The following is a 15,138-nucleotide window of genomic DNA, read 5'->3' on the forward strand; positions in this document are numbered from 1 at the left end:
GAAGGAGGGAGGGAGAGAGACAGACAGACAGACAGACAGAATATGAATTTGTCTGGTGACAGTGCTGTTTTAATTTTGGACCAGCTTAGCTTTGCTGAAACATATATGTTGAAGCATTTTTCCCTTAATAAGGAACACCCCATATTTCTTATATTTCTTCTTCTCTGTTGCTCTCTATCTCTCTGTCTCAGTCTCTGTCTCTCCATCTCCATCTCTCTCTGTCTCATATTTTTACCCACAATGTGATATATTTCAAAGCATGGGGCTTTTTGCTTGGTCACTGAGAAAGCTAGAGATGTTATGAAACCTCTTTAAATAATGTTTGGAAACTTCAAGTTTTCTGTTTAAATGTTATTTAAAAAACAGACTGTTCTGAAACAAATACTAGCCCTTTTAGAAAACAGTTTCTGGCATAATGAGTGGATATTTTTGTAACTTCAAGTTTTCTCTCTCTTTTTTTTTTAAATCAGAAGCAAGCTAGTATCTCAATCCTGTGTTAAAACAGTTGCTAAGAGGACCATTTGTTAAAAATATCAGTTTGCAACAGATTCAGATAAGGAAATTGAAAAGTTAAGGTGGGTGTGAGGGGAGGGAGGAGAATTCAGTTCTCTTCCTGAAAAGGTACATTTACAGAGAAATTTCTCATTGGATAAAAAAATGTTAGAGGTTTCATACAGACTAGTAGCATTGCAGTAAAGTATGTATAACTTCTTTCTTTTGGCTTTTGCTACATGGAAAAAGAAAGAATTCTGAAGCTCTGCACATCAGTAGGCTATGAAAGAAGACAGCCCCAGGAATGATTTTTAAGCAGACAAGTTCCCAATAGCAGCTGCAAGGAAATACGAGGGCTTTTGATGCTAAGCTAGATTGAAGCCTAGAAATAGGAAGAAGTCTAAGAAAGGGCTTTTGATTTTTATCAGAAACAAGATAAATTTGCAAAGGAAAATTCTAGCTGAAGTCACTGAATAAGATTAAAATCGGAATAATCGTGAAGGATTCATAAGACATTCTCACCTTAGGTTTTTTTTTGGGAGGGGGGAGAGAAACGTTCTCCATGAGACTACTTCATCACATAGTCTTTATATTTACCTGTTTTAATGAGTGTGTGTGTGAGTGTGTGCGTGCGTGTGTGTGTGAGTGTGTGTGCGTGTGTGAGCGTGCGTGTGTGTGAGTGTGCGTGTGTGAGCGTGTGTGCGTGTGTGTGCGCGTGTGTGTGAGAGTGTGTGTGAGCGTGTGTGTGCGTGTGTGCATGCGTGTGTATGTGTGTGTGTGCGTGCGTGTGTGTGAGAGTGTGTGTGCGTGTGTGTGTAACTAAGAGATAACTAGGAAAGCATGCTAAATCACTGTTCACTCTGCCCGTCACTGTTACTCAGTGACTGCAGCACCTTCCTCTAGTTAGAGGAAACCAGAAACACTCAGGACTAGCCTGGACCTGAGCTCCAGCTTCATCTGTATTTGTGTCCTTATGCTAGTACATGCTGTATGTGCACACTGCGGCAGTCTAAGTCCTGAATCTGTACCAGCACAGGCATTCTGGAGCAGTCTCCGCACACCATGAAGAGAAATAACTCAGTCTCAAAGTTTCTGTGCTTCCCAGTGTCTACCCCGCCCCTCCTCCACCTCTCTCCTCACCACGATGCCCATCGACTCACTTAATGCCCCAGAACTGCCGAGCTTTCTCATCCCCAAGCATGGTCCTCACATTCATTAAGCCTTGGGGATACTAACAGCTCCTCTAGCTTTTGGCACTCCTACATAGCACGGTGGAAATGTTGGCACAATCGACTGACAAGGGGAGCCTTGTCAGCTGCTCCTACATCAGTGACAGCTGTGGTGGGAAGCACCTGGGCTCCTCTCCACCTTCTGGCCCCCACACTTTCCAAATCTCTTGCTTCCCTGGGCAAAAGACTGGCTGGTTAAGACCAGAGATGACATTCCCAAGTGCAGCCCAAACCAGACTAAAATGGAATTGGGAAGCAGTTAACAAAATAAACAAAATACAGCTTAACATAGATGATGTTAATATGTGGTTTTCTAAGCCAATATGTGGCTAGTAGGGATTCTTATGTACCATTTACTGGCCACTGTTCCTATCTAAGAGCATTCTGAGATGAACCTGGGAGGAGGAAGAGAAGAACTTTTATTAGTCACTTTACAGTTTTCTAGAGTACTCTCCTCAAAACAATCTGGGGGGTAGGCAGTCCAAAAAGTGTTATTCCTACCGTTTTACAGATGAGGAAAACTGAGGCTCAAGGATATTGAACAAATAACTTGCACAAGGAATAAGCAGAGGAGCTCAGACTGTGGGCCTGGACCTCAAGTCCTGTGCTCCGGGCATAGGGTGCTTTCTACTAAACCAAAGCTAGAAACAGATGGGAAAGTGGGAAAGATCTGTTAGCATTTCTATAGTGATCTATTCTCATCGTCAGCACCAGCAGAATCCCTACACTTGGACTCGTCACATTTCTACCAGATGAAAAGGGTCCCAGCGGGCTTTTGCAGCTGACTGACATGACAGGCCACGTTTCGGTCACACAGATAGATGGCTGAAAGGTGTAAAGAATAAAAGATCCGACCCTGCTGTTCAGAATTGTAAGAAAAGCATCCGATTTACAGAAGCATGACTGGTACTACTTTAAAGGCTCTTCTCGAGCAAAGTGTCTCCCACGCATATGTTAAAACATATAAGATTCCTGAGAGATGAAACCAGAGAGGTCACTTTGGTGACGCTTTGATCAATACCAAGGATGTCACTGAAAAAAAGAGGAAGGTGTACTCTCATCCAAAGTGTCAGCTACCATCATGAAAGAGAGCCTGTGCAGAGTCCAAATAGAAGAGGGGTCTTGGCGGACGGTTTGGTCTCCTAGACTCTTCTGTTTTGGGATGACACTCTGCTCTTTGCATTGAACCCTAGAAAAATCTTCAAGGCTTTCTCAATGTGATCTAGGATAACTCAAAAGAGATCATTTTAAGCCATCCAATTAAATGATGCAATTAAATTCAATCAACATTCATTAAATACCTATTCTTTGCAAGGTACCATGTTAGGTGCTGTGGATATAAGGGTAAAACCAAAACAATTTCTGTCCTTGAGGAGTTTATACTCTAATGGGAGATGTAATGTGCACATAAATAAATACAAGGTAATTCCTGGAATGAGCAAACACTAAGTGGGAAGTACATTCCGGGGATAGGGGCAAGTCTCTACAAAGGCACAGTGGTAGGTTGCAAGAATTTGAGGTGGAGATGGAATGCTAAGCACAAGAAAGGCTGAGTGGAAGAAGAGTCCCCACTGCCAAGTCCATGACATGAAGCTGGATGGGGTTAGCACATCAGCACATATATCTTGAAGGGGTACGGCAGAGAGACAATAAGTGAACCCAAATTTGAATAGTGGGAAGTAGGAAGGCAGGCTGGATTACATTTGGGAAATTATGCAGAGCTTTGAACTATTACAAGTCTCTCCCTGACACAAAAATCCATCTCCTTAGTACCAATATTCTCTCAATGATACTTTATAGTAGGAAAGCAGAGATTATTTTAAAAAAATTTGTTTTTAATTTATGAAATAGAACAAGCATTTCAGCATTCAAAGGACCCAAACTGTGGGTGACCTAAAGTTGCAATACAGAGACATATAGTGGATATAAGCATGCTGAAAGATGCTGTCAAAGCTGATCTGTGTGCTACATACAACATAAGGGAATGACATCAAGGACATGTGGTTAGTCAATGTAGGCTCATCATATAGAGAGAGTGAAGGGAAATAGATGAACAGCCCAGCTATTTCACTGCTACATACAACATGCTAAAATACCAAAAGGAAGGCCTGAAGCACTCTGGATACTCGATGGAAACATCGATGACAGGACATTGGCAAGTATCATGTGGGATGAGATAGCATGAGGGGGGCTGCAGTCTACATTACTGGAGTACCCACTTGGAGGATACTGAAAAAGGCAATTAGATGCTATTAATTACAGATGAAGCTTAGCTTAACAAAACAGGGCCCACAGGACCTCTATTTGGAAGTGGTTAGTTAGTTGGATTACCAAATATATTGAAAATAGTAATAAACTGTCATTTCTTTAGAATAAAGTTCCATAGCTCCGAATTATCCTTAATTTGGCCAGGTCTCAGTCTAAATCGGTCCGGATCTGTAAGGGTATATAGCATATTTCTTTTAGTTTGGTGGTGGTGGTGATTCACTGACTAATCAATCCCTTATAAAAGTATTCCCTATTTGCGTGGTGGGGAAGGGAAGTGTATAAAGACCTGGATTTTGTTCCTTGGGAGCCAATGTTCTGTGTTGATGCAAACTTTGCTAATGATCAGGAAAAGATGGGTAGAAGAAAGAGGAAATGAAGGCATCACATCATCTTTGCTATTCTGAAAATGTCCCTTGACTTAAAGGTGAGGGAAAAGGTAACTTTTATTTTTCTAAGCATGCTTCAAACAACAGCATTTTAACTGTAATGTTGTTGGGGTCCATAACTAGACACTTGTTTTTGACATTAATTAGCCCTGTAATTCGAATGTGCACTTGATATGTGCACCTTACTGGAGTCTAAACCCTTTATAGTAGAAACTGGACCACAGATCTTTGCCCGCGCTGAAGGCTCAATCTGGGTGTGTAATGGGCACTTAGTGTCTTGCCTCTTTTTATGAACAATTAGTCCACTCTTCTTGAGTCCTGATTCTGTTTGGTCCAGCTCTCTGTTCTTACTTTACCCCAATACATAAGTGATGATAAATTTGTTTAAATGGCTGGTTTCTGGTCTGGCAGAAAAGGAACAGGTCCTCTTCCTCCATGCCTTATTGACTATAACAACCTCCTGGCTAGCTCCCCTGCATTCAGTCTCTGCTCAGATCCATGCTGTATGTTACTGCCAGGCTAATCTTCCAAGCTACCACCTTCACTGTGGGCACTGCCCTATTCAGAAACCTCTCCCAAATCTTACTGGCACTGGAAGGCCATATCCTTGGGGAGCAGCTGCTACGCCTCCATTCAGGATTCCGGGGTGGCACGGATGACTGGGTATCATCTGGGTCCCCATGGGCACATTCCCTCTCATGATAATTGGTTGATATTAATTAGTCCGCTAGACTTAATCAACTTTTTGAAATGGCTATTTACCATGGTGGTATACAAAACAATACCCCCAAATCCCTGACATTTCCCCCACAAATATAAAGAGAGTCCAGAGGAAAGTGGCCTCAGGTTTGGGGCATATGTGGCAAAGGGGAACACGTATAGTTCCTAGAAGTCCTTTTGCTAGAGAGACTTCAAGATTACCTTTAGGCGCAGTGTAGTTTTCCTGCTGGAGTTCTTTGTACAGCCTTGATTCTTTCTTTCCTCATTTTGTCCAGTCTGTCCTCGGTTCCTGATGTAGATAATGCTATTAAATGTTCAAGGGATGCTTGTTAAGGTTGTGATGAAATATCCAGATCCTCCAACTCTCTCAAGTTCAAGGAGGTGAGGGTAGGGAGGAGACCAGTGCTAAGGCCAGGGTTCTTCTCCTTCTTACTTCATACCCCAAGCACCTCTTTCTTAGGGGTTTGGTTCTCTCTTCTTTCTGCTTCTCTTGTTTAGTTTCAGTCATTCTTGGTGACCACATCTGGGGTTTTCTTGGCAAAGATACTGGAATGTCTGCCATTTTCCTTCTCCAGCTCATCTGATAGTTGAGGAAACTGAGGTAAACAGGATTAAGTGACTTGCCCAGGGTCACACATGTAGGATTTGAACTCAGGAAGATGTGCCAACTATCTGCTTCGCGCCCTTGCTGCCCCTCTTCTTTCTGCTTCCAGACACTCAAATCCCCTATTCCAAATTAGCTCACTTGTTTTATACAAGCCCCACAGCGCAGGGTCAAGATACTCAAGCAGTCCCCAAAACTTCCTGGTTGATTGATGTCCAGCCCATGTTCACACATAGTTCAACCTCTGATGATTATTCTTTTTTTTTTTTTTAAAGCAATCAGGGTTAAGTAACTTGCTCAAGGTTACATGGCCAGTTATTTCTGGGTGTAGTGCTGAGTAACTGAGCCCAGATTCGATCCCCAGGTCATCCCGACACTGGAGCTGGTGCTCTTACTCGCTGAGCCATCTGGCCGCCCCTAAGCAATTGGGGTTAAGTAACTTGCTCAAGGTTAAATGGCCAGGTGTTTCTGGGTGGGTGCTAAGTGTCTGAGCCCGGGATTCGATCTCCAGGTCTTCTTAACACTGGAGCCGGTGCTCTTACTCGCTGTGCTACCTGGCCGCCCCCTCTGATGATTATTCTTATCTGACAAAGGTCATGGGATGTAGCATCTAGTCACTTTAAGTGGTATGGGGGTGATTTGAATTATCCTATCATCATTCCCCTCCTTCACCTTCACTGACTTCCTACTTACGGTATCAAACTGAACTTTCCTTTAGATTTGAAGGCCCTATGTGATTTTATCCTATCAGTCTCCCCTTTTCTGTTCGAGTCGGCCAGTCTTCTCAATATCCCGTACACAAACCACAGTCATCTCCTCTGTACCTGTGCTTACACCGTTTCCCTCTCTGGTAATGCTCTCCTCTCTCTTTTCCACTTTTCCTACTCCAGTCCGTCCTTCAAGGCCTAATGCAGCATCTCATCTCTCCCACGAAGCATTTAATGATCTCAACCTACATTTATCTTTCTCTTCTTTAACTTCTCATAAAAACTGATTGTCTGTATCATCCAACTTAGATGTTCACTTCTCAGGCACCGCTCCCTATTATTTCTGAGTTTCCTCTTGGATCCCCAATGAGACTGTAAATTCTTTGAAAGCAGGGATTTCATCTTATGTCTCTTTATTTTTTGACTGCATAATGCAATTTTTTGAGCAAAATAATAACATTAAACTTCTTTTCAAATACAATGATCCTATCCTTGGTGATGTTTGCTAGATTGTAACGGGTATAGAAGAAAGTCACCTTGGTTCCTCTCCTGAAGGAGCTTAAGTCTTAGGGAGATAAGGCAGAAAGGGGATAATAGAAAGTTAAAATGAAAATAAAATGAACTAAAAGATTCAAAACAATACTAGTGATTGCCAATTACTTACATGCATCACATTTTAGTTGACAGGAACCCTGTGCAGTAGGTACTATAGCTGTTATTATTTCCACACAAAGAAGTGATTAAATGACAGATGACTTGTTAGAAAATGATTATAGGAGTTTAGAGGAAAAGACTACTGGCACTGGGGTGGTCAAAGGAGGCTTCCAAAAGGACCTGGTTTTGAAGGAACAGGTGGGATGGGTAGATGGGAAGCTGACCACACTATTCAGGAGAGTGATGCCATATCAAGGCTTGCAGGCTGGAATGTGAAAGGGGAAGAAGGGAAGAGCTATCGGTGATTGTAGGATAAGGGGAACAGGAACTAGAGGTGAAGGGTAGGTTAGCCTTAATCATGAGTACTTAGCTTTTTGTGTGTGTTTGTGCCAAAGAACACTCTGGGAGTGTGGTGAAGCCTAGGGACCTCCTATCAGAGTAGTTTCTTGGGTTTTAAAAAATTCACAATTGAAGGAAATATAAAATTTCAGTTAATCTAACTTTCCCCCATTCCATTTCATGAACCTTCTGAAATCTATCCATGGATCCAATAAAGAGGGGGCTTTGAATATCAGGCAGAAATTGAGACTTTATTCTGTAGGCAAAGAAGTCAAATGGCCATTGGGAGACCTCTGACCCAATACCACCTTGACTTTCCATGTTTTTGCTGGTCTTTCATAAGCAACAAAAGCCCTAAGAGTAGTAGATTCCAAGCTGGCAAAAGAGCAGCCCTGTGGGGTCTTCCTTAGTTCTTCAGGGAGGAAGTGTGGTCTGGCAAGGAAGAGGTAAGAGGGTGGGAGAGTCAGACTTTGTCTGGCTTGATCTCTGCTTTGGGGGAGGTCTCTCAGGTTGCCAATACCTCAGTGTCTCTTTCTCAAAACTAAAGGTGGCATTGGCTGGACTGAAGGTGGGAAGGTGAATGTCGTCCTGGCCCCATATCTCTGAGAAAGAGGAACCATACAACAATAGGGAGCCCAACGAGAAAGAGTCCTGAGAATGTACAAGCATCCCTGGAAAAGTACGTCTAAAATATGTTCCCGACTCATCTTTCTGCCCAGTGAAATACCAGAGGATCCCCACCCACACCCACTTCATTTTACCCTTTCCCAAGGTCAGATTTCCCCTAGAGCCAAAACAATGTCGGCAACTGGACTGAGCACAAGCCAAAGGGGAAAAAATGTGGCTCGCTCATTGTTGCAAGGAGCAATTTCCTTTCGTGAGAGATTCTGCCTGCCTGACCTCTATGTCATCCTTCTCATTAGCCAGAAGCATTCACTATTCTCTGATGAGCCCACCCAGTTCTTGTCAGGCGCGGGCCCCCATTGCCACCCACAATGGTACTGCTCCACTACGTGCCTTTTCTTGGGAGCCTGACTAAAGGATGGCGGTGCTAACGGACTTTCTGGAAAGAGAAGAGGACGAGACAGGAGAAAAGAGGAAAGGAGAGGAATGGAGAAGAAAGGAGAGGAGAGGATGGAAGGGAAGAAGAAAGGAGGAGAGAGAAGAAGAGGATGGGAGGTGGGAGGACAGGAGAGGAGAAGAGAAGACAGGAGATGAGAGGAGAATATAGTAGACAAGAGGACAAAAGAAGAAAATATGAGAGAAAAAGAGAGGAGAGGAAATGAGAAGAGAGGATAGGGGATGAGAGATGAAATGCTTAAAGAAAGGTTCCACTGGGAAAGGGGTGGAGTGTACAAACAGGAGAGATGTTTCTGACATAGAGCAGAATCTCCAGTCCCCACTCATTCACTCTTTTTTTTTTTTTTAAGCAATTGGGGTTAAGTAACTTGCTCAAGGTTACACGGCCAGTTATTTCTGGGTATGGTGCTGAGTGTCTGAGCCCGGGATATGATCTCCAGGTCATCCCAACACTGGAGCCGGTGCTCTTACTCGCTGAGCCACCTGGCCACCCCTGCACTCATTCACTCTTTCTCTGACCTTTGTTTTAGTTGCCAAAACTTTGAAGGAGGTAGAGGAAGAGAGATTTTGAGGACAGACAGACTAGGAGAAGAGGTACTGAGAGAGGAGATATTTTCATGTTAGGAGGAAATGGGCATAGGAGATGAGAGGAAAAGAAAAAATTGGGTGAAGAGGTAAAGGAAAATGAGAGAGGGTAACTGAAAGAGAAGGTCGGGGAGCAGTACAAAGACACTTCAATTCTTCCTTGGTCAACCAGATTTTCAACAAATATGTTCAAGAATGGGGAAAGGGGAGAAGTACTCTAAGTTCTAAAGGAGCCTCCCAGAACATGTAACACGAAAGAATAATGCAATCATGAGTGAGGAGAGGAAAAAAGTGGGTAAGGGCAGGGTGGCTAGGGGGTGAAGTGAACAGAGCACTGGCCCTGGAGTCAGGAGGACCTGAGTTCAAATCTGGCCTCAGACAACTTCACACTTAACTAGCCATGTGACTTTGGGCAAGTCACTTCACCCCAATTGCCCTACCTTCCACCCTCCAAAAAGCAAAAAGAAAAATCCGAAAAAAAAAGTGGGTAAGGCCAGCCATCAAGAGCAGAATGTGTAAGATTAGATGAGAGCTAGTTGGATGGCCATGGGGGGCCAGGCTCAGACTGAGACCCTTAATTCAGACCCCACTCTTAGAATTCATAGGCTATGTCCATCTGAGGTTGACCTTTGAGCTCTGGATGAAAAAAGAATTTGCCAAGCAAGTAGTGTGAATTTGGATGCTGGGAGGCTTGCTTTTAGTTTACTTAAGACAGCCAATCATTTTCAAATACTTTAAAAACCACTTTAGCAGTACCTCTTTGTATTTTCCAATAATGAATGAGCAAATAATTACAAGTAGTTCTTATTTATTCACTAAAGCAGGACCCCCGGTTTACGAAACTTCGTAAATCACTTGTCTCTGAGTCAGAAATAGAACTGTATTTTCTCCAAAGTCTAGGAAAAAGAGTATTGGCCTGAGAATTAGGAGACATGGGTTCTGGTCTCAGCTTTGCCACTATCTGGATACAGGACCTTGGGCAAGTGAATTAACCTATCTGGGTCTCAGTTTATCTATAAAACGGGGTTTGAATTAGGACTTCTCTAAAGGCCCTTCCAGCTATAAAACACTAGAAGTGTGTTAATTCAGTTATCACAGACAGATTTTTTTCTCAAATAGTTTGATTTAGTGAGATTAGGCTATGTTAGGGTATCAGCAGAAGTATCTCTCAGGGAACACGGCGAAAAAATTCGTTTTAGGAGGAGAAACCAGCAGGTCTCAGCAACTGATACAGCCATTGCAGGCTGAAATCATCCCAGGGTCACTGCTGGGAATGGGCTAGATGACCAGAGACCTGTAGCAAATTATTCGGAGCTAGAAAGAAGCCAAGGGATCTTTTAGTCCATCCTCCTCCCACTCCTGTCTCTGCCCTCAGTCTCACTGCCATGTTTCAGATACAGAAACCGAGGCTCAGAGACTGGAAGATGGCACAATTAAGTAAGTGGTAGAGTGAGGACTCTAATGCACATCTTTTTTTTTGGTCTTTTTGGAGGGGGGAGGGCAGGGCAATTGGGGTTAAGTGACTTGTCCAAAGTCATACGGCTAGTAAGAGTGAACTCAGTGAACTCAGCCAGATTTGAATTCAGGTCCTCCTGACTCCAGGGCCAGTGCTCTATTCACTGTACCACCTAGCCACCCCTAGCAATCTTTCTTAGAGTGATATTTACGTTGCCTCAGTTTCTCACCTTAGATGCTGGCTCCTATTTTCTGTCTACTTTTTTTTTTCTTTCTGCTTTTACCTGTGTAACCAAAACAGATCCTGTTCACTGCTCCACTCCTCACAAAGGGAAACATCTTCCAAAACAAATATAGACAAAACTCAGTCATGAGCAGCCTCCACCCCTCGTCCCCTCTTGCCTGAACTCCAAGGCAAGCTTCATTTTCCAGCCTAGTGGCTGGGCAGTGTCCCTGAAACCCAGACCTTCAGCTCCCGCCAAGAATGGATCAACACAGGTCTCTTTTCATTACCAGAGATGATCCCATCACTCATCATGACCCAAATTTGGGAGGACTGGGACAGTCCTACCTGATTTCACATCACTTGGAATAAACAGGCTGGCTGGGAAGATACCGTGTCAGGAACCATATACTTGAGCAGCTGACAGGGGCTCTTTCATCCCCTCAGCTGGGTCTCATCACAGGAAAGCCACCTGTCATTTCTTCCTGCAGACTATGGGCAGAGAAATAAAAAGGAAACTCAGGGGAGACGCAGCCAGGGCTCATCATTTGGAGTTTGTAGGAAAAATGGCAATGTCTCAGTGAGATAAACCTCGAACCTGTGTCCTCTCTGCTTGTGTGATCCACTTTCTGCTCTGAAAACAGACTCATGGATGGCTCCCTACTGCCTCCTATATACAATCTGAACACATAGACTCAGCCACAAAAGCCCTCTCCAATTTGGACTCAACGTAGTGTCTTCCAGCTACCCAATATGCCTCCCTCAGAATAGAGAAATCCAGAACCAGAGGGAACTTCAGATGCCATCTACTTCAGTTCATACGTGATGGAGAAGCCCCTCTATAATAGATGCAATAGGCAGTCACCCACCTCATGCTTAAAGCACTCCAGTGAGGATGGAACCCTCCATCTTCGGAGGCTGCCCATTTCACCTTTGGACAGCTCTAATCATTAGTGAGTTTTTCTTTACAAATAATCTCAGTCTGTCTCTGCAACTACCACTATAAGTCTTATTGGTTCTGCCTTCTGGGAATAAGTGGAACAATCCCTCTTCCAAGTGACAGTCCTTCTAATACCTGAAGACAGCTTTCCTGATCCCATAGGTATTCTCCAAGGTAAATATCCTCCAATCCCTCCCTTGAAGGACGGCTAGGTGGCGCCATAGTGCACAGAGCGCTAGACCTGGAGTCAGGAAGACTCTTCTGTGTTGAGTTCAAATCTGACCTCAGACATTGATTAGCTGAGATCTGAACCCAGGTCTTCTGACTGCCAGTTCATTCTTTCTGCTATATTGTATTGTGCTGACTCTTATGTGTTCAGAATGAAAAAGTTCATTGTAGCAAAACTGCCAAGATGAACTCAGAGTCAGGCAGAAGCAGGAAAGACTGGAGCTGGTGAACCTTCCAGACTCCCTGCTTTCTGACTCAGTTCACCTTGATGAGTTCCCTGAACCAACAAGCAGGGTGTGTCTGAGTGGTAAAGATGTATGACTGCTACAGATGCTAGGGATCGTTTATACAGACCAGGACAGGGAGGACATCCCAGGCAAAGGGACAAAGGAAAGGACTCTAGTTCTGAAACCCAGCCTATCCAGACTTCTAGAGAATCAATCATTCTAGGTTCTGAGAAGAACTGACCAACGGGCAGAGGAAGGGGCAGCAGGGCCATAGTGATCTTCCAAGGCTAATTCCCCAAAGAAGGAAGGGAGATTTGGTTCAAGACTCATTTCCTACATGGCATTAGTCCCACCGAGTTCAAGCCCAAACCCCCATTGAGCTAGCTTGCTCCCATTGACCCTTGACCCTTGCTCCTCAGGGCATTCCCACAGTAGGAGAGATAGACCACACCTATAAGGAATGAGTGATGTCGTCAGGGAAAGAAGACAAATTCATGAAACAATAAATTACTATAAGGCTATGTACAATAAAGAGGTAGAGAGTGCGACAAGACTAACTCAAGATGGCATAAAATTCTGGGTGCCACATTTTAGGAAGGACATCAGTAAATGGGAGAGTATTCAGAAGTGGGCGCAAATAAAAGTCAGAGTTTGTGCCATATGAGGACCATATGAGGCTGTTGTTCAGCTGTTTCAGTCATGTCTGACTCTTCATGACCCCATTTGGGGTTTTCTTGGCAGAGATACTGGAGGGGTCTGCCATTTCCTTCTCCAGATTATTTTACAGATGAGGAAGCTGAGGCAAATAGGTTAAGTGACTTGCCTAGAGTCACACAGCTAGGAATGTCTGAGGCTGAATTTGAGCTCAGGTCTTGCTGACTCCAGGCCTGGAACTTTATTCATTGTGCCACCTAGCTACACAACAGGACTTCACAGTCAGAATTTCAACAGGCAGAAATAGGTAGGAAAGGCATGTTTAAGACACAAAAATCCAGAGAGGGGCAAGTACAAGGTGTCTATAAGGGTTAGTGAAATCTAGCTTGTTGGTAGAAATATGCTATAGATAATAACTATCCTAAATCTCTCCACTTGTTTTGGCTGGTCACTGATGACTTTGATTCTTCAAAAGTAATTGTGTTCCAAAGTTTGCTATATAGCATCACATTGTTAAAAAAAAAGATAAGTATTTGTGCGGGGAAGTACCTTGAGACTGTCAAAGACATTGCACAGCTTTCCAAATGCAACCCAGGCTGCTTCATTCCTCCTTAGTCATTCTAGGCCCAATATGTCTAAAGACTATTCAACTGATTTTTTTTTAGTTATCACAGAACTCATTAAGAAGGCCCCATCATGTTTGGGGCTTGATGGAAACAGCACAAAACCATTTGCAAATAGGAGCATTTAGAGAACATCCACAGCTAGGGCATCCTTCTTTCCATATGGGCCTTGTCCAGGATATCCTCTCTGGCAGTGGAGAACCCCTTTGGTGGGCATACATTTTATTCTTTGCCTTGCTCAATAATCAGAGGGCCTGATGTGCTATCTGAGGAAGCTTAAATAAACTCAGGACAGAGTCAGGAAAGATATAGCGAAGAACAGCTCCCAGAGGAAACCATGTCCATTCATATTAAGAGGAATAAGAGTTTAAAATATCTGGGGTGGCTAAGTGGCGCAGTGAATAGAGCACTGGCCCTGGAGTCAGGAGGACCTGAGTTCAAATCTGGCCTCAGACACTGAACACAAAAACTAGCCATGTGACCTTGGGCAAGTCACTTAATCCCAACTGCCCTCCAAAAATAAAAAGCCCCCCCAAAAAAAGAGTTTAAAATACCCGTATCTATATCAGGGAGGGCAAGATAACGAAAAAATTAAAACCACAAATGATTTTCTCACCCAAAAAGAGTGATCAAGAAAATGCTGATAATGACTGAATCATATGCCCACATTCATCTTTATGACATTTTTGAGAATGACTGATATATGCCATCACCATAATGATGATAAAAACCTAAATATATGCAACATTCTAAAATTTAGAAAATGTTTTTCTCACCATCATCCTGTGAGGGCGGCGACACAAGCACCGCCCCTATCTTATAATGAGGGCAGCTCAACTGGGAGAGATTAAGTCATTTTCCCACAGCCACACAGCAAAGTAGCAGAGCTGGGGCTGAAATCTAGGTTTTCTGTCTCTAAGATCAGTGGGTTTTCCACTAAATGCTGCTGCCTAGAAATTAAGAGCTCTGTGCAGGCTTGGACAGGAACTCAAGAGCCCGCTCGGCTCATCTCCGTGTCGCAGTGATGGAGTTCATCATCATAAATCTTGCTGTTGTCCTGTTGGAAGGAACCTCAGAGGCTATACCTCAATTTACAGATGAAAAGATCATTCCAGTATAATAGTTTCTGACCCTTTTCTTCCCAAAGAACCATATAAGGCAACACCACAGCCTCCCTTGGTTACATATTCTGAGGATACACACAGACACACGCACCCCACCCAGAAAGAAGAGAAGAATAGGGAGTTTCAGGGTTGACCGCTTTGGTTGGTTACTTGGACCCCAAGGGACAGACAGGATGGCTCAGTATCTCTTACCTCCCTGAGGCAGGTATAGATGGGACAGACAAGGACACGGAATGGCTCCCCCGTGCTGCTGCGCATGGTACCAAACACCTCGCAGAGGAAGGTGATGAATCCCAGCCAGCGCTCCACGTCCTGGCGTTGTAGCTCCTCACGCATGGTGAAATCCTTCTGCAGAGACAGGACACAGGGCATCACCACCTTGGTGTGGGAGGAAGGCAGGGGGAGAGGAAGTGAGGGATGAAAAATGAAAAAAAGTGAGGGTGTGTGTATGTCTGAGAGAGAAGGAAAGGAGAGGGAGAGAGAGAGAGAGCGAGAGAGAAAGAGAGAGAGAGAAAGAGCGAGAGAGAGAGAGAAGGAAAGAGAAGAGGAGAGGGAGAGAGAGGAGAGAGAGAGGGAGGGAGGGAGAGAGAGAGAGAGAGA

The 15,138-nt window shown here is 43.9% G+C and overlaps 1 protein-coding gene across 20 annotated transcripts in view; it reads right to left on the reverse strand.

The window, feature by feature from the left end:
- The window catches only part of CTIF (cap binding complex dependent translation initiation factor), a 492,208-nt gene that overhangs the window by 47,255 nt on the left and 429,815 nt on the right, over positions 1–15,138 (reverse strand). For all 20 annotated transcript variants that reach the window (XR_011171664.1, XM_069104528.1, XM_069104515.1 and 17 more), the window contains one exon: positions 14,731–14,886. Coding sequence is in view for 19 of the 20 variants with exons in the window: in XM_069104528.1 (XP_068960629.1) it covers positions 14,731–14,886 (156 nt within the window). In the remaining variant the exon portion in view is untranslated. The remainder of the gene's footprint in view (positions 1–14,730; positions 14,887–15,138) is intronic.

This window comes from Petaurus breviceps, unplaced genomic scaffold, assembly GCF_028583685.1.
Source record: "Petaurus breviceps papuanus isolate PSGF00001 unplaced genomic scaffold, PetGlider_PUasm1.0 131, whole genome shotgun sequence".
In the NCBI taxonomy this organism is placed as follows: domain Eukaryota; kingdom Metazoa; phylum Chordata; class Mammalia; order Diprotodontia; family Petauridae; genus Petaurus; species Petaurus breviceps.